Source organism: Anastrepha obliqua, chromosome 1 (genome assembly GCF_027943255.1).
Source record: "Anastrepha obliqua isolate idAnaObli1 chromosome 1, idAnaObli1_1.0, whole genome shotgun sequence".
NCBI lineage: Eukaryota > Metazoa > Arthropoda > Insecta > Diptera > Tephritidae > Anastrepha > Anastrepha obliqua.
In genome coordinates, this window is record NC_072892.1 from 44,148,766 (window position 1) to 44,169,067 (window position 20,302).

The 20,302-nt window shown below is 36.5% G+C and overlaps 1 protein-coding gene across 7 annotated transcripts in view; it reads right to left on the minus strand.

Annotated features, from left to right (window-relative positions):
* The window catches only part of LOC129236266 (protein crumbs), a 96,943-nt gene that overhangs the window by 42,614 nt on the left and 34,027 nt on the right, over nt 1-20,302 (minus strand). For all 7 annotated transcript variants that reach the window (XM_054870544.1, XM_054870543.1, XM_054870548.1 and 4 more), the window contains 2 exons: nt 395-538; nt 72-296 (listed from right to left, as the gene is read on the minus strand). In XM_054870544.1, the coding sequence (XP_054726519.1) occupies nt 72-296; nt 395-538 (369 nt within the window). The remainder of the gene's footprint in view (nt 1-71; nt 297-394; nt 539-20,302) is intronic.

Consider the following 20,302-nt stretch of genomic DNA (forward strand, 5'->3'; position numbering starts at 1 on the left):
GCAATTAAATGTAGATCGGAGTTATGTAATGTGAAATAGACAACGCGAATGAACCCCGTTACCACACTTACCAAAAACCATAGACGTGCGATCGATGTACAAATAAAGATTGCCATACTCGTACTTGAATTGTAACGTGTGCCAATGATTATCAAGTAAATGGTATGGAAGCTTCACATCCAAACGGTTGTTGGGGCCAATCACCGCCGGACCAGCCAACGAGACTTGCAGAAAATCATTCAGCACAGTGATGACGAATGAGTTCTTATTGTATTGTTGAGCTAAAATTTCGCCGCCTGTGAAAGGAAAATGGTGAGGTTAAAGAGAGAAATAGATCATTGTTTCATGAAAGTGAAACAATTTTTTTGGTAGTTTTTTTCTTATTTTGACTCACCGCGACAGGAACGAAAACTTATGGCTGAATGATCCCAAATTGGCATCGGCGTGAGCAATCGCAGGTAGGCAGAACCATTAAAATATGCCTCCGTACTGGTAACACCAGATGGGCTGGCGTGCACTGTTTGAATTAAATCTAAAGCTGCAAAAACAAAAAACAAAAATAAAGTGAGAAATTTGAAATTGTTGAAGGCATTTCAAAACTAATATTATTATGGTAACTAAGTTGGAGAAACTATTCTGGGGATAGTAAGTTCATGCATACATTTTTCGTTTCCAGTTTATAGAGTGCATCTTGATGTTGTCGCACAAATATAGGGCCTAGAGTTTTACGTCGACCCCAAATGACAAATGGGTGATTTAAGAAGTTTTGAGTAATAGAAATGTCCCCGGAGGCTCGCCACAACCAAACTAAACTACGGGCGACCACAAATGGCAAATGGGTGTTTTAAGAAGTTTTGAGTAATAGAAATATCCCCGGAGCCTCGCCTCAACCAAACTAAACTGCGGGCGACCCCAAATGGCAAATGGGTGTTTTAAGAAGTTTTGAGTAACAGAAATGTCCCCGGAGGCTCGCCACAACCAAACTAAACTGCGGGCGACCCCAAATGGCCAATGGGTGTTTTAAGAAGTTTTGAGTAACAGAAATGCCCCTGGAGGCTCGCCACAACCAAACTAAACTGTGGGCGACCCCAAATTGCAAATGGGTGTTTTAAGAAGTTTTGAGTAACAGAAATGTCCCCGGAGGCTCGCAAAAACCAAACTAAACTGCGGTCGACACCTATAAGAGCCAATTTTTGTTTTAACATTTATTACTTCAAGGTCACTGTTGCTCTTGAATTTGAATACGCTGAATGGTAGTTACGGTTTCTTCTGTGGTGGTCGAATAGAAAATAATAGATTAATCATTGAAATGTCATAAACCGCGGGAGTGACTAAATAACTATCACTTTGGTGATAGATAGACAAATTAAAACTGACCTTATTGCGAAATGGGGATTTAAGATTCCTTACAAGTTATCTGACCGCTCATAATCTGCTACGTTAGGATCTGCGTCAATTGGGTATATGTTACCTACCGACACAGAATGTCACCAATGTCTAAAGGTTGGTAAGGTTAGGTTAGGTTGTAGCGGTTGTCCACTATGAGACGCACTCAGGCCCATAGTCCATAGGTATGCCGCAGAAGGAACTTGTCTTGATCTCTCCGTAATAAATATGAAGCGATGACACACTTTAGAAGGTCCCTGATTTTAATTGCTCACTTAGAATGCCGAATCTTCGTTTGTATAGTGTGGGACAGTGGCATAGACGGTGGAAAATCATATCACGCTGGACGTGTCTGCCTATTAAGATGAATCGAGGGGGGTGAGATATCTTAACTTATTTTATTTGAATTTCCGACCTTAACTGGTTTTATGTAGAATCATATTTTCTGACTTGGATCTCTTGACTTTCGTAAGAGAGTCTGAAACTGTTTTAGATAAGTGTGGTTAGGAACGTGGTATTGGGAGAAAAAGCTGGAAGAACACTGTGAGATACTCAGGATAATAAAAATGTGTGGAAAATGCTCTGGAGTCAGACTCGGTGTATTATTTTCTTTCTTTCGTCACAATTTTTTGTTTCAAATAAGGAAAATGTAGTTATCGGCGCAAGAAATTCATCATCAAAATGATCCAAAATTATTTTTTATTAGCGGTTAGTTCTCAACCTAAAATGGTAAATATTCGAATGCTGGGAAAAATCTCATTCAAAAAAATTATCTGCTGTTGGGTAATAAAACTCATATGGCTCTTCATTTCTAGGACCACATGAAAACGGGAACTATAAATTGGAAGAGGAGTTCCATTGTGGATTTGCGTTACTTTCAAAATAATATTATTAGTTAATTTTGTTTCTGAAGCTCTTGAAACTGCAATTAAGGCTTCCATTGAAGGTCTTTATTTTACGGCTGAGATCATAAACAGAAAACCAATAGAAAGAAATTCTAGATGAATTTTCACATTAAGAGTCCCTGCGTAGAAAATAGTCCTTTGCAACCAGCTTCAACGACCTTAAATCCTGTTCCTTTTAATACAGGTTTCTCCTGAGCGAAAGTACAAATTCGAATACAGTTACGAATAGGAATGGGAATGATTATCAGTACTAATAGCATATGAATGCAAATTCGAATGCGAACCAGAATAGATATGCGAACGCGCATAGGTGTACAAATCCCAGTGACAAAGGGAATATGAATTCCCTCTCCATTTCTTTCAAAGCTACGAGTACATATTACTTATATAAAAGGTGAAGACCAAAATAAACAAAACTGAGCTAAAATAGAAACGACAGGAGCTTTGTTCTGATGATTTCGAGCTTATTTATTCAAAATAGTGCCCTATGGCCTCGATTCCCTGTTTTACGCCATCTAAAAGCTTTTCGAAAGAGTGTTCCAGGTCATTGACCGGAATGTCCTTCAGGATGTCGGTACAAACCTTCTGGATGGCCTCTACGGACGCAAAACAGTTTCCTTTCATGGCAATTCTCCGAATAGGTAGAAGTCACAGGGAGCCATATCAGGCAAATACGGTGAGTGATTGATGGTTAAAATGCGATTTCCAGTCAAAAAATCAGTTTACAAGAGTGCATCGATGCGATGGTGCATTATCATGCAATAAGCGAAAGCTTCCTCTTTCGCGGAATTCAGGGGAATTCAAATCGCCAAGATAGAAAATTGCATTGACGGTTTGGCCCGTTGGCTTGAACTCCTTGTAGACAATTCCTTTGGGATCGTAAAAACAAATGAGCATCTACTTGATTTTTGACTTCTACAAACGCGATTTTTTGGGTGGTGGCTCGTCTGGGCCCTTCTATTCGGCACTTTGTCGCTTAGTTTCAGGTTCATGTTGGAAACACCACGTTTCATTACCACTTACAATGTTGCAAAGGAAGTTCTTGTCTTTTCTCGCCTCTTTAATGGAGTCTTTCGAATGTTGAAGCAATGTCTGAGCAATTTTTGGTCCTCAGTTAACTTGTGGGGAATGTAAACCACTCAAGAACTCTGGCACGGGATAGACAATCATCGTCATAAACTTTTTCCATCAATTTAAATGTTTTACCGATTTTAAAACAAAATTTGATATGAGCTCTTTGTTCGAAACTCATTTTTGTACCGATGCCGCAAACACACTGACACTTTAGACGCAATAACTTCGCTTCCACAGAACCAAATGTCACCAAGCTTTGATTGGAAGTCAGCTAGGGATGTAACTTCCAACCCACTAACTCATTAAAAGGATGACGCCATCAACAACTTTTTTATGACGCCAGTCTTGTTTATTTTGGACTTCACCTTGTATACTGGCAATATGTTTCCCTAGTGAGTGCTAAGCATACTCATGACTCGTGTTTTGTTTTGCGCATACATTTTTAAACTTTTGTCTTTTCTAAACGAATAATGAAATATAATTTGAACGACGTTCAACGCATAATAACAAAACGAAAAGGTAAACGTGCGAAATATTTGCACTTCGGTATATTTTGTACTTGTATTATATGTCTGTATGAACTGTCCGTATGTCAACACATACAAACGTAAGTGAGTATGCATGCTAGTAGTAATTTGTAGGAAGCACACATTTTAGGCGACCTATTGAACCAAAAAGGTGGTAAATGTCAGAGCAACATAATGTCACATGAAATCGCATTTACTAAAAGTATAAAGCAGAGTACTGTACTTATGGGTTTATTTATGCGCAGATACTTAAATATACTTAGATTCGTAATGTACGAGTATGTGTGCAATCATATGTACTTATTTATTCGCTTAGTATGCACTAATATGTTTGCTGAGGGCAAAGAGGTGCTATCAAACAGGTGTCGAACTGATTTAAAATCATAACTCAACATTTAGCAAGTAGGCCAAATGCTGCAAATGCGCTAGGAAGTACTCGACCTCCATATCGACCTTCATCTGAATCCCGGTTGCGAAAATAAGCAATAATTTTTTTTCTTAATACAAAACGGTTGTTGTTTTTTCCAAATTTTTTTCCATGCCACATGGATTTCGCTATTTTTAGGGCTGTTTCCTAACTATCAAACTATTTTTTTTTTTTGTAAATTTGATTGTGCGCTTTTGTTAGATTTTGGTGTTTTTCTTTGAGTATTTTATGCTATCTACATTTTACATCCAAAATAGAAAATAAGTCACCACTCTCGTTTGAAAGTTAACAGTTTTAATCTGAGTTATCAATTGAAATTCGCGTGCAATTGACCTTATCAGTACAGTGCTAACTTAGTCTCTGTTGTTGTAGCTGTTTATCAAGCCTTGCCGAGCGCGGTGAAGCCGCCGATCGTCAATCTTATCTAATGGTGGGTTCAAGAAAGATGCTCTTGCGACGGCGTGGATATAAACGGGGAGGAGTCTTCTGAGCCTCATTTCCCGGTTTGAGTTCTATAGTTTTGTTAGTTGTACTTTCGAGTTGTATTGATCGGAAAGAAGATTTGAATGTATTGATCGCAGATTACATGATTTATTGACTGCACACCCCCACTATGCATAGAATAGAGAGGTGTGGTTAACATCAGACCGTTAACCGGCTCTCAGCGATTTCGATGATTAGCTGACGTAACAGGGGTTATGACAGCAGTTTGTTTACGAAAAAACTGAGATTGTGTTGGTGATATGCGAAAAAATAACGCAGCCTTTGTCCAAATTTCTTCGTTGCCATCTGAACAACAACTGACTGAAAGAGTGTGTGAATACGTGTGAAATGAGCCGGCAGAATCTGCTGCCGAATATCTAATGAGTTACTTTCAAAATTTTGCTTCAGATGGCCAAACCTTGTATACAATAATCCTTGCTTCCTACGAACCTCATTTTGATGCTTGCCTTGATACAAGAACAAAATCAAAAAATCGAAAATCTGCTGCAAAGTCTTTAGAAAATCAGGAATATAGTGCTAAATATTTTTTTTTCTTATCTTAACGATTATCTTAGTATAGTGCCTTCCAAATGTCTAATAGAGTGCTAAATGATTTACAAGGAAAATATTTGATATCGAATCAGATTTGTGCAGAAAACTTCTTATATTTCCTGTTTTATGAAGTCTTCTTAGAAATATAAATATTCATTTTTAAAAAGTGAAAAAAAAATGCAAATGAAATGAAATGATACACACCCGGGTACATAACTAAATATAAACACATAAAAAGTAAAAAAAAACACGTTCTAAAAAAATCTATGTTCTATGAAAAATTAATAATGAAACAAAAAAAAACACTATTTTTAATGAAAAAAAAATTAAATTCAATCACAAGTCATGGGACTGAAAATAAATGAACTATAATTTGATTTCAATTTTTCGTTTATTTCAAAAAATTTTCCTAGAATTCTTTTCACTGTGAAAGTCAAATGTCTATAGATATAGAGATTTGTAGCTTCACTCAACTGCTTTTGTGACATCGTATTTCTTAAATGTGTATGGAGTCAAGGAAATAATAAAAATGATGTTCCTTGTGATAAGTTGCTAAGGGAAGAGTTCATAAAAAGCTAATGAGTTATACATATTAGTATCTCATGTGCTCGGAAATCCGCCTAATAACAATTTCCTTCGTAAGTAGTAGGTTTTTATCAAATTATAATTGAACTAAACAATATAACACATGGGCTGAAAAGTCCCGGTCCTAACAAACAAAACACGTTTTTTTCACCAGGAACAACGCAATCATTCCAGCGCCACTCTAACATTTCAATACCACTTTTGTAGAACGATTTATCTTTTGCCTCAAATCAGTTCTCAGTTTCAGCGATAACCACCCCCTCATTCGAGCAAAATTTCTTACCGGCGAGCATTTTTAAGGTCTGCGAACAGCCAGTAGTCGCTGGGAGCCAAATCTGACGAATGCGGTGTATGTAGGCTAGTTTTGCCATTGGTTTGATTGACTTGTGGTACAGTGCGTTGTCTTGAAACAAAACAGTGAATAAACGCAATTCCCACTTTGAACAGAGCTTTCTCATACATAGTCAAATGCTTATGCAATATAAATCCAACACGTTCTTTTGATATCTTTACGTTGTCAGCTAACTTACACAACTTCGCTTTTCGATCATTCTTTTGTTACAACTTCATGTGGACGTCCACTGCGTTGTGCATCATCGGTGTCTCTACGACCACGTTTGAAGTCATCAAACTATTGTTTTATTGTTGTTTCTGACGGAGCGGGGTCACCATAACAGTTTTCCACCCATTGCTTCGCTTTAACGATATTTTTCCCCATCAAGAAGCAGTGTAAAATTAAAACACGAAATTCTTTTTGATACATTGTTTTGAAAATAAATAAAAAATTAGCTTAGCTTTTGTGGTTCCAGAGAAAATCGATTTGAGAATTTCAGTTCATATGGGTGTCACGCTCTCTTTTCCAATAGCTACTTCTTTAAGTCATAATTACGGTATATACTTTTATATATTCGTGGTATTGGTTTTCAGATTTTGGTCTATATATCAGATATAACAGCTTCCATATATCAGGGTTAACATTTCTGCACTAAAGGTACTTGAATCGGTACTTGTTTTATTAAACACATTAAGTCCCAAAAACTACGCATAAGAGATGACCGCTACCAGAAATTAATCGTGACATACAACCCCGTAGCGCCTAAAGCGCGAGGACGTCCAAGACTAAGATGGTTTGAACAAGTTCTAATGGAGCTGAGGACACTGGGTGTTAGAAACTAGAGAACTGTTAATGAGGATCGAGATGCATGGAAACGAATTGTGAACGAAGCTAAAGCTCTCCCCCAGCTGTTAGTGGGGGAGCCTGCTTTAGAGACTTGAAAAATTCGATTTTTTTTGTGCATAAATGTCTTCCCAAGCTATCCAAGAAAGTGTACTCAAATTTCAGAAGCAAATTCGAAATATTTTCGGAGTTACAGAAGAAATTGTGAGCAAACGTCGAGCAGGTATATGAGCGGCCGGATCGCTCGAAGTGCGATTTCTCGGTTTCTTATTTTTGCGATTTTTCTTAATTGGCGGGAAAGAATCTAAGAATATTTGAATAAACTTTTGAATATTTCAATGAACTCAAAATTTCATTTCGCGCAAACATTTTCCAGTCCATAAAAATATTTCTTTGTGACCTGCGGGTCATTTCGGAAATAAGGCTTAAAAACTTTTTAAAAAATTTGGAAAAAAAAAAATGAAGGCGGCATTAGTGTGTTTTGTCGGAGTGGGCTAAGAGAAGAAATAGATTTGGAAGAATAAATAACAACTAATATATAAGATGTATAAAAAAGTCATCTACTTTGATTACCATAGTACATATAAGTATGTGGGTGTAACTATATATATGCATATGCACCAATGCAAAGCAAATTTTGTATACAACCGGCTGTAGAATGGAGAAAATGCTACAAAAATGCTTGGAGAATAATATGTAAATATTTAACTGATAAGAGTAGAAAGCTGCTGCATGTCACCCTTTTTGAAAACTATGAATATTTATGACTTCAATCTATTTAAATCGGGTTTGTTTATATTCTTGTTCTCATTGCCGTAGATATACCATATGCGTGCATACACTAAGTAAATGAAATTATAATAAATATTATATATACATACATACATATATACTCACATATGTACACCCATACATGTACGCATTCTAAGGAAGAAGCAATGTGAACTTAGCGGAAATTATAAGTCATTGCCCGAAAACCAGAATTTAATTAACCAAAACTTGTGGCTTTTGAAACCAAGTTGCTGAACTACCAGCAAAATGAGAAATAAAAACAGAATTAAGTAAAACAGAATACAAAATTGTAGCAAAATTACGCTCATATGCTCATTACGGGCGTTTGCAACGGAAATAAGTTAACGTGAATTAAGGAAAATCAGATTAAAAGAAAGTTAGCAATAAACTATTCATATTGCTCTAAGAAAAAAGTATCCGACATATAAAAATTGAGAAATCTGCACATAATTACATATATGCACACACACCTGGGTAGATAAATACCTGCACACACTTGTGCTCAAATAATTAATCACATAATTCACAATATTTTTCATGCTACCTTTTTCGTAAGTTTTTCATGAAAATATAGTGAATCAAACTTCGACTTTTTAACTCGGAATGCTTAGAAACCCCAATGTGGTGTAATGTTGTTTACAGCTATTTTTTTTTTATTTAATTAATTATAATACTTATAATTGTGAAAACAATATATATGGTATTTTCTCAACAAAAAAAAAAGAAATGAGAAAACAAAAAATTTTTTTATAAACAATTAATAAGTGGTTACCAAAAATGGTATCTAAATGACACCTCCTCATTAACAGCAGGGCAGGGAACATGTTAAGGAACACACTGTTCAGTGCGAAAGTTATTATGAACACCTCACAATTCAGCAAATTTGTTTTTATAGAATCAAAGTTATTATGAAAACCTAACAATTCGTTATATTTTCGTGGAATTATCGTTCGAATGAGTCGACAATTTGAAGGTTGGTGAACATATTTCAAGAGACTGGTTCAGTCGAGGATAACGTATGAGCGAGTCCTTGCAAATTTTAGTTCTCGTATTACAGCCGTACTCACATATAATTGTTAAGAGTATTTTAAATAAAAATAGTGAAACCTTAAAAAATCAAATTTTTTGGTGCTTACACTCTTTGTGAGGTATTTTGGCCAAGCTCCTCCTCCAATTGGTGTTCTGCTAAGCACAACGATAAGATACGATATATGATAAAACTGAAGGCGTAATACTGATAGTCCGTAAGCCAGCGACAGATTTTCACGACCAAGTTCCTCTCAGTCGATAATTCATAAACTACCTCAGACCTCGCACGTAAAAAAAAAAATTATTTTTTGTCACGTGGCTATAACTGCTCAACCCACCCTCGGAGCCGCAGCTGACGTTCACAACGCTTCATAATGCAACTATCTGAGGCATTTTACGAATTATCGACTGAAAGGAAATGACTGACAAAAATTAGCACCTGGCTCACGGACTATGAAGTTAACCCGAGGATTGACTCGAAAACAAGTTAATCGATCAAAATGTAGAAAAGAAATTATCATAATGCACCACATGATGTGGTAATAGATATACAAGTGACGAATCATAGACCTATAAATCCATAACAACGCAGCAATAGCGTTCACCAGGAAGCTTTCGAAGCGTTCGTTTAGCGGAAGGCTTCGATGAAGCTCGACAGAAACGAATATATGAAACAATTTTCAGCTGTACAATTCCAGCTCTCACACACATCTCACACCACCTCCAAATTGGCCAGTGAAAACATTGCGCTGATGTGCTATCCACCGTTCATCCCTAATTAGGCACCAAATGACTAATTTTTACTCCCGCAAATTAACACAAAAATAAAATAAAATGTATGAGCGACGTTTTTTGACGTCCAAAATAACTGTTGAGGGGTTCGTTCGTTTGTTTTTTTGGAAGTGGCGCGAACGCTTCCACAAATAGTTTAAGCGTAGACAAAATTATATGAAACTTCATGAAAAGTATTTTGAAAAAAAAAAAAAAACCAATTGCAATCACAAAAATTAACTTTTTTAATGTTAGGCGCACATTATGTACCCTTGTGTTTACACTTTTTGTTTATACTTTTTTTATTGTTTTTATTTCATTGCCGCTTACACCATTTTTGGGTGTTAAGCCGAACTCCTCCTTTATGTGCGTCTTGATGTTGTTACCCAAATGGAGGGACCTACAATTTCGAGCTGACACTGAACAGCAAATATTTTTTATGAGGAGCTTTTTCATGGCAGAAATATCAGGTCAGTCCATAAGTTCGTGCGTATTTTATCCATAATTTCACTTTTGTACGATTTTTGCATACAAAAAATTATTCGCGGAATATAACGGAACTATTTATATTTTCTATGATATATTGTGTATTCAACAAGTGATTTTAATCGTGGATAGAAGTACGAGTTATTAAAAAATAAAATGGAGTCTTCGAACGCGTATAAGAGGCATATTTTGTATTTTTTTTATAAAAGTGGTAAAAAGGCAACAACTGCTACTGCAGAAAAAAACACTGATTATTATTCCCATCAGCTATCAAACCTGAATGAGGCACTTAACAAAAATCGACCGCCTTTAGTGAATAGACGCAAAGTTTTGTTTCACCACGACAACGCAAGACATACCGCAAGGCAAACATTAGGCAAGCTGAACGAGTTCCCTAATCCTCAAAAGAAGCTATAAAAAGGGATATCGAAGCGTATTTTGGCTCCATGGACAAAAAATTGTTTGAGTAGGGAATTAAAAATGTGCCTAATCGTTGGGAAGACATTGTAAATAATGAAGGAAAATATATTATTGATTAATAAATACTTTCAACATTCTTTTTATTAATTTTAAAACCACCTTTAAAAAACGCACGACCTTATGGACTGACCTGATATATGTGTATGAGGTTGTTTTTTTTTGTCTCCATAACTTCTAAGAAAAAAATTAAAAGAAATTTCAGTCCATTTCTGTCAAATTGAGCATGAATTTTAGCGAAATCGAAAAATCAGCAATATTTGTACTCGTATAAAAAAAACTCGATTTTTTTAGCCGCTTCAAATTTGTAAAACTTGTTATACCAAAATTAAATGGGCTAAAAAACTGTGTATCTAAACCTTTTCTAAAAAATCTGACTAAAAAGTTTGAATTTTTGATGGACATTGGTTGATTTTTTTAAATTGATCTTTGTTGTAGTATGTACATATGTAGTAAAAAATTACAAAAAAAAATTAAAAAAGCGTCAAAATTTGGCAATATGTCGCCCTACTACTATTTTAACCGCTACTGTACATATATGTGCACATATGCATGTGAGCAAAATTCGTTTTTCGAAACAAAACAGCAAAAAAAAAAAACACAGTTAACTGCAAAAATAGATTTAGAGTGTACTGGTTGTACAGTTGACTAGCTAACCTAGTCACTTGTTCTCCATTGCTCCCATTGCTGTGGCAATACTTATGCCTCCGGTGCCAATCGACCATGCATACATACACACACACACACATATGTGAAAAAGCGAAATGTGTGTTAAGTTGTGGATAATGTAGTCTTGGATGAATGGAGCAAACCGTGAAACGCGAAGTCTAACCTTTAATCGCAACATCATTATAGCAATAGGTATACTACATATACACATATGAGCAATAAAAACAACAATAGGTGCAGCCTAACAATGGCAACCAATCTATCAACATCGAACCGCACAAACAATGGTGGGTCATAAGCAAACTAATGAATGGTGGCAGCCAGAGTTGGGCGGCATTCGGCTGGTGTGAAATGTTCTATTTGTACAGCTAACATGGATTTGCTGCAAAACCACACGACAGATCACACAAACCAACAAACAACTGCATTTAAGTTTGTGCGCGTCGACCCGACTGCCCTGTCCTGAATTTGCAACAGCGCCCTTTTGTACATCATCGGCGACGACTCATTTGCAGCCGCATTATGAGGCCATCGATCAGATTCTCTGTGTTGGCCATTTGTTTGGTTGGCGGCTAGTGTTGGTCGTTCGCTTTCTCTAAGCCGTCCTACAGCTAAATGGACAAGTTAACAACACTAATGGGGCGCGTGCTGCGAACTGGGCAACCAAAAGCCCACACATGTGTAGATGTGTGCGTGGGTGTATATGAGCATTTGTGGAAAATCTGTTCATCTAATGACGGCGGAAGCTCATTATGCAGCCACAGTAACACATTCGGTTATTAGAGGAATTTGTTAAATGTTCGCATGCACACACATGCAACAATGTGTATGCGAGTGTATTCGTATCTACTCTAAACGTAATGTGCAATCCGGCCACTGCTCATAACTAATATTGTGAATTTTTATTGCACATGAGGCTCATTGTTATTTACATAGTAACCATTTGTTTGAACTTTAGGCAGCAAATGAACGTAGTTGTTAAATTAAATGATCATTAGTTGTTGGGGAGCAATGAAGCGCTGAATTCACTGGACTTACATTAATTTCAGTTTACAAATTTTCAAAAGTGAATAAGCAATTTTTTTTTGTTATAGTTAGACATTGTTATGGGTTTTTGAAGTTAAAAACGTTTTTTAATAAAAACTAAAACGAAAAATGTATCACGCTCATTTTTTATAGCATTAACTTTGAAACAGTTGTTGCATATTTCAAGGGGACTTATTTGTTTTTTTTTTGTTTTTCTGTGTACTTTCACGTTCGTTGTATAGGGATTTTGGCTGAGAATATCCCTAGTGAAATTTTCCGGGGAAATTTTTTCTAGAAAAATATAATACTCTAGCAACCTCCCAAATGCCATTTTATTGAGTATTTCCAAAGAAAGATTACAAACGACCTTTTCTTTAAAAGGCTAATAGGTTAAAATGCTCCACAAAATTATTCTTCATGAACTTTTATGTATCCAAACTAAATATTTCGCTCTGATATGAATTTGAACACTTTTTTCTACTTATAGAAAAAATATCATGCCAAACTTAATATTTTTTCCCCTTGTTCACTCCGCTCCGCTCCGCCTCGACAAGACTATTTCATCGTACACGTTTCTGGGCTTTTGTTTTTGCGCCGTCCCATGTAATCTGTGCTTCGCGCAACATCGCTCTTATCTAAATATTCTTTGGCCGATCGCGACCTCTACTCCCTTGCGAGTTCCAGTCCAGTGCCTTCCTCGTGATGCTATCTTAATATAGTCAAAAGCAAAATTTTGGTTTTATTATATGGGGCTATATGCATCTTTTATCCTGAGAATCAATCTGTGCAACTGGGAGCTACATCCTTTTTTAGATATTTGGCCAAGCCGTTTCTCCAATTTGCGGTCTGCGTCTTGACGTTGCTCCACAAATACTCGTACATCGATTTAAGAAAAAAAATGTATTCCTATTTGATTTCTTTTTGCTTTAGTGTGTTTTAAACCTCGAGTTCTGGACTGTAGTTACGTACAAAACCATTCGTACCCGGTGATACGATTTTGAAGTCTTCATAAATGATGAAGAAACAAAAAATTACAATACCGAAGGGGCAACTCTCGCTGGTCAACTCTTCTGAAATGAGATTGACGACAAATTCACTGCTTTTAAAGAGGCTTATTTAGCAATGATAAGACTAAACGCTCTTCTTTACATCACAGCGACCTCAAAGGCGCTAAGTTGCTTACTGATCTTCGTATATACCACCAAGGTATTGAAATTAAGGGAAAAATTCGCGAAACTAAAATTTCTAATTTTTTTCACATGAATTTGAATACCTTGCAAAACAATTTTTTTTTTCACATTTGTCGTTTGTTTACAAATTCTGTTTATTTTGTCAAATATTGACGTTATGTCTGTTCTGGTTTTGGATATAAAACTGATTAAATATTAAAGACCAGTCACAAATTATTTTAAATTTCTTTACAGTTTTCTCATTAGCGGACGTCTTTTCCCATAAGAGGACACATTTTTCAGTCCCTTAGGTCTCCACTGCATAAAATATATACATATATACATATATATCGAAAAAAACCTACTCACTCAGATTCATTCGGTCAAGCCCACTTGATTATTAATGTTTCCAGAAAATTGCGTTAAAAGCTTTCAGTACGATAGGTATTGGAAGTATTGGAAATGGAGAAGGGTTCCACCAAAATTTGAGGTGAACATGTTATTGTAATTATTATGGGGGAGTTAGGCACTGCGATCTGAAAGTTTTATTGTGCCTCATTCCTGGATTCAAAAGATTTATCTTATCCCACCTTCGCCAAAAAAATTTAGTATTTGTACTATTCTATTGAGTTTTATTTCCTCCTGTGATACAATTTAAGCCGACTTCGAACGACAGATGATTTTCTTATGGGAGATTTCGCTTTGCCTGCCGAAGAAAAAACTTGTTCTGTAATTTTGGTGTTTCCTGCTAGGAGATTCGAACCTACGCACTTCCGAATGGTAGACAATCTTTAATTCAGTTTAGGTTAAAGCTATCTATCACAGATTTTGATTGCAATAAACATGGAAGATTGGCCCAGTATGCCTTATTTGTCTTTCCTTAACTTCGTGAATAAGAGACGTGAAGTTACCTTTTCCAACACCACTTTTGATGTAACCTGGAAATAATTGTCCGAGTGCGGCTCACTCACAGTTCAAAGGTTGGTGAACAAATTTTAAGAAACTGACTCTGCGAGAATAGAAAAAGACCTGGCAGATCAAAAACTGGTCGTTGTGTAGAGAATATTACTGCTGTAGCCCAAAGTGTTGCTGAACAAGCTTCAATATCGATATTTCGACGTTCTAATTATGCATTCCTGAATTGACTGTTTCGCGGATTTTACCTGTAGACGTGCTAATGGTGGACATTTAAAGGATGCCATTTTTCACATATAATTGCTAAAAGCATTTTTTGAACAAAAATAGTGAAACCTGAAAGAATAAAATGTTTACATCTAGGCGCGTCATTTGAAAAACCCTTTAATTGCGTTCAAGGTGAAAGTGAGTGCATCTTTCTATTGCGTAGACTTCCGCTTGAAATATTAGTTTAGCTAAAGAGAAATCCATCATTTTCTCGGTAGATGGCTGTAGTGATCGATAGCTCGTAAAGTATTGATCAAAAAATTTTAAGTTTGTACTCGTTCTCAAGGTGACATTTCACACTAAACAAATTATTTTGCTGTATTGTTTGTTTCATTCGATTGTGAGTTACAGGGTGTTAACAATGAAAGCCAACAAAGAGAAAATTTAGTGCATTTTACAGCTTTTCTTCGACAAAGACGAAAATGCAAACTCAGGCCGTTGAAATTGTGAATGGTGTTTATGCTGCCGGTACTGTACCAGCTAATTATGTGCAATTTTGATTTCGTCGATTCTGTTCGGGCATTTTTCATGTCGAAATTGTCGATAATGTCGGTACAATCACGGAAATAATGGAAGTTAATAATGGAAGAAATAATATTAGTCGTCGTAGCATCCGCCAGGAGCTAAAAAACGATCATAAAACAGTTTTAAGCCATTTGCGCCAATTATTTTACACAAAAATAATGGATTTCTTTTACGTTATTAGTACTGTATACAGTTTTCAATCGGCGCAGTACTGCTTCAGCGATTTTTACCAGCAGGCACTCCAGGGTTAAGCGTTTTATCCATTCTTACAACATGACAAGCCAGCAGATCCGCTGCATCTTTATTCGCTGTAGCATGTTTTTGTCGCTTTAAGGCCTCAAGGCTCTTGTTTCAGTCATCTGCAATATCGCTATATTCAGTGTGTAAAAAACAGAGACTTACTAGCCAATAATTGTGCTCTGCAAAATTGGTCTAATCATTATCTACTTACAATAAAAAAATATGAATTTGTTATACTGCGTGGTTGGTGTTAAAATTGGCAAACAAAAATATATACGGAAGCTTTAGTTATGCTTAAAGCAAATAAATACCAACAATTATTCTAAAATTATAAAGTTATTCCATTTGTTTATTAAACCAACATCTGCGATTGCGCTAAGTAAGTAAGTAATCACACCTTTTTCCGTCATAAATCAATAAACATATTTACTTCATTTTTATCTATCGTAAAAAAATATTAAATGCCCGCCTAACATCCCTGACCTACATTCAGAATTGAAATTATTTGAGCACGCATACATACTCGTACATAGGAGCCTACAGTATTGTGTATACCCTAAGCACAATATTATTACAGATGTTTAAAATTTGTAGAACTTTTGTTTTTAATTTGTTTGAAACTGGGTTATATATAGTTTTTGTGGGAGAATGTATTATATTTTCATAAAAAAATATTAAAATTAAACAGGTCCCAGTGCTATTATTATTTAACGCAGTGTAGTTATAATTCACAGTTGGTCAAATTCTTGAGTCGAATGTCCCACCAGTCACAATGGAATGCCCCTTATACAGTTTAAGCCATTTACAACAAGAGAACTTTTTCATTTTTTATATAACCTTCGCTTCACAAGAAGATTTTTTTGTACCTGAGCTCATAATATCTGGGTAGATAATAACTTATTCCTTTCAATTTATATGAGGATTTATAGGCAGGAATAAAAATTATTAGCAGAGCTGGAAAATTATCAATCCACCAGCAAAAATATCGAACTCTTGAAACGAAATAGGGGCTTTCCCGCTAAAGATTTTATAACAAGAAGGCCCAAGAGGAGGCCGCATCAAGTTTACTCTACATACCTATACTACAGGGTCCGGCACTCGAAGTGTAACCAATTAAAAAGGCCATAAATTTAGTTTGGAAAATTACTTTTATTCAATTAAAAGTAAAAACTGTGTGAAAATAATATAAAATTAAGAATCAATTTACTTTTGCTCGATAAGACCACTTTTATCTTGACTATGGCCTTGTGACAGACCAGAAACGAATCGCAAGTTGCCCGAATGTGGCTTGTAGGCATTTTGACCCACTCACGGACAATAGCTTTTTTCAGCGCCTCGAGACTGGTGAATCTTTTAGCTCGGACCTTGCTCTCCAAAATGGCCCAAAGAGAATAATCCTTCGGATTCGCGTCTGGTAAATTTGAGATCCATTATGTGGATGTTATGAAGTTCAGAACGTTGTTTTTTAACCATTCTTGGTTAAGTCGAGCTTTGTGAGACGATGTCGAGTTCTATTGAAACATCCACAGTCTGCCACCGAAATGTTTGTCTGCCCACGGCTTCAAAGCAACCTCCAGAATACTTTTTCTATCTGCGGATACCGCGCCCCAAACCACCACCTGTGGCTAGTACTGCTTCCTGGTGGCCAATCGATGACTCAAATTTTCGTCCGAACGTTCGGTCAAATAAACCCTATCGTTTTGGAAGTTTACGAATTGCTCAATTTTGGAAAATTTTCTTGTCAGAAAACACCATGTTCAGAAATTAACTGCTTTCGGCCACCGGAAGCAAATCTTTCGCTCTCTTAAGTCTGACTAGTTGCTGCTTGGTGTGAGATCATGCGCCTTTTGGATCGTGTAAGGTTTGACTTTGAGATCATTTTCCAGCATGCGGCGGATGTACTGTCAGACATTTTCAGTTCTCTCGCCATTTGATGAACACTTCGTTAGGGATTTCACTCAAGTCGTTTCTTCACTTTTTGAACTATTTCACGTGACGTTGTAGTCTTTTGTTGACCACCTTCATGATGTTTCGCGATGCTTCCAGTATCATTGTGTGCGATAAATAAAAACTTTATTTACTTTAAGGTGCTCGAGCTCACGAACAATCGGTGGTTGTGAAATTTCAGCCAAATATAATGCAATCATACTATTAGGTTTGAAATCCATTACTGGTTTTCTTTTTTCGCATTTACTCTCGGCTAAATGCTTCCGCTTGCTTGTAAGTTGGTTACACTTCGAGTGCCGGACCCTGTATATAAGTACATATGTACCATATATTCTTTCGAACCCAGCAAAATTCGCTGTGAAAATTTAGTTAAACTGCCCTGCACTAACTTCTTATACCTTAAATGGTCAAATTTACAGCGGTAAATAGGGTAAATCTAGAGCCATGAACTAAGGCGAGCGTAGTGTGAAACGTGTTATTAATACATATAAAAATTCTGTTCGAAACGTTATTGTAAATAATTTTCTCATTTCACTGCCGTTCCTAAAAGAACTCCAAAAACGGGCAAGTGCTCTCGAGCGTATTTGGATTTGGGACAAGTGCAACCATGACTTCCCATGCCTCAGCAAAAAGGAAAGCTGTAGTTTTACTTTCGTGGCAATGGATAAAATGCGGTTTCCATGCCCAACCACAAACAACCCCTTGGCCTTGACGATGGATTTCAATTTGTTAGACATTTTCGTAATATATAAAAACACACAACACAACACCGTAAGAAAAGGTTATCGCAGCTTGTTTATTAAGTTCTTGGGTACAAATCTTTGCAATAAGAGCCGTCACTGAAATGGTAGTAGGCAAGTTTTTTTTTATCAAGACAGCAATTGAATGTATTTTAGGTGAGTTTTTAAACAATTTTTGATATAAATATGAACTGACTATATAATTTAAGGCGTGCCGATCTTTGCACCCAATAGTGAAGATGACTTTAAGGCTAATGACGAGCCACAACGAGATGATACAGGACGCACCAAGCAAGAGGTTATTTGTGTACTATCGAAGCTCGAAAAGGAAGAGAGTTACTCGGCAAGAATGCATACAATTCGAGAAGACAAACTGCGCCACGAACGAAGTGCCAAAACTGTATAAGGGGCTTACTTTAAAAACAAACAAAAAATGTTGCTACTAAATTATTTGTTCTATTTTTTCCAGGGCAGATACTATAAAATCAAAAGTCAATTTGATATATTCTCAAATTATGCTGATTTTACGCTACAGAGGCCTTAAATTTAAAGTGTTGAATAATGTTCTGCTACCTTTGAAGCATAATATTGAAGTCTAGGGAACATAGAGCTTCTACAATCCTAATGCAAAATGATTCACTTTGTCATACAGGGAAACCCATCAAAAAATTTCTACCAAGTGTGTTCTAATATTGCAACTTTACCCCAACTCGGTTGATCTGAACCCAACAGAAAAGGTTTTTTTTTATATTCGAAACTTCTAAGAAAGAGCAACTCAAAACACAATAATTCAAACAAGGCTGCCGCGTGTTGAAAGTTCTCTGAGAGACGAGCAAGCGGGTTTCCGCCCCCACCGAAGATGTGTTGATCAAGCAAATACACTTTTCGTTGCATAGTCGACATCCCATACGCATGCAACATCTGGAAGATCTAGCATATGGTAACGACATAGTGCTTCTCTCAACACGCAACAAGCGTTGGCCAAAAAATATATGTTGATAAAACCAGAGCTATAAACATCAACACTTCCTTCGCATCTTTCAAGGTTTACCACGAACCCATTGAAGAGTTGGACAAGTTCTTGTATTTGGGTAGCCTAATAGCAGCTGATGGAGAAGCAAGGAGTGACACCAACGCAAGAATACGGTAAGCAAAAGGTCCATTTGCTGGCCTAACAGCAATTGACATATAAACCAAATTGTGATTGTTGAACTCCCATGTCAAATCTGTGCTACTCTACGGCTCTGAAATATGGTTGGCATCCAAAGAAATATTGGACAAGCTGTAGATCTTTGTCAACAGATGTCTGCGTACAATTTTGCCAACTTATGAAGCGGAGAAAACAAAACCTCAACAGCATTGAAATTAGAGAAAGTGGAGATGTCTGGGACACACCCTCCGGAAATAAGAATATTCTCGTAGTAGGATGTCACTAGAGTGTACTCCTCAAGGCTCACGCGGGCGAAGAAGACACAAATGTTCTTGGCGACGATCTATTCAGTCTGAATTCCAAGCAGTTAACTCCTCTCTATCATGGGACCAGCTGAAAACTCTAGTAAAAAATTGGCAACAATGGAAATCTTTTACTCCCTCGATACGACGAAAAATCAATAAGTGATAACCCCTGACAGCTCTGTATTTCTAGAAATGCATAGCAAAATTGTAAATTCTGATTATGCGTGTTTGGTAGGCATATGTACTATATAAGTACAAACTTTAATAAATAAAAATTCTGTACTTAACTGAATATACAAATAGCAGCTTAATTTAGTTTTAGGCCAACTTGCTTCTGCATTCCACCAGGTACGTACATGTATCAAAATTTACCGAAATTCCTTCATACAAAGAGTTTTGCTGTATTGTAGTACAAGCACGTATATGCAACCACCTCATGTTCCGAGGTTGTGGGAGTACTATCTTTTCAAAGCCACTAAACATAGCGGTTTGCCAGTCTTTAGGCTTTAGTCATTCAAAACACTACAGAGTTGAGAATGAGTACTGCATAGCAATGAGACACTGAGGCGTTTCACTATGGACATACTCGTATGCTGACATAATAACCACACCAAAGACGGCGAAAGCTACAGCGATAAGTAGTTGTTTCAATAACCAAAGCGAGAATATTTGATAATC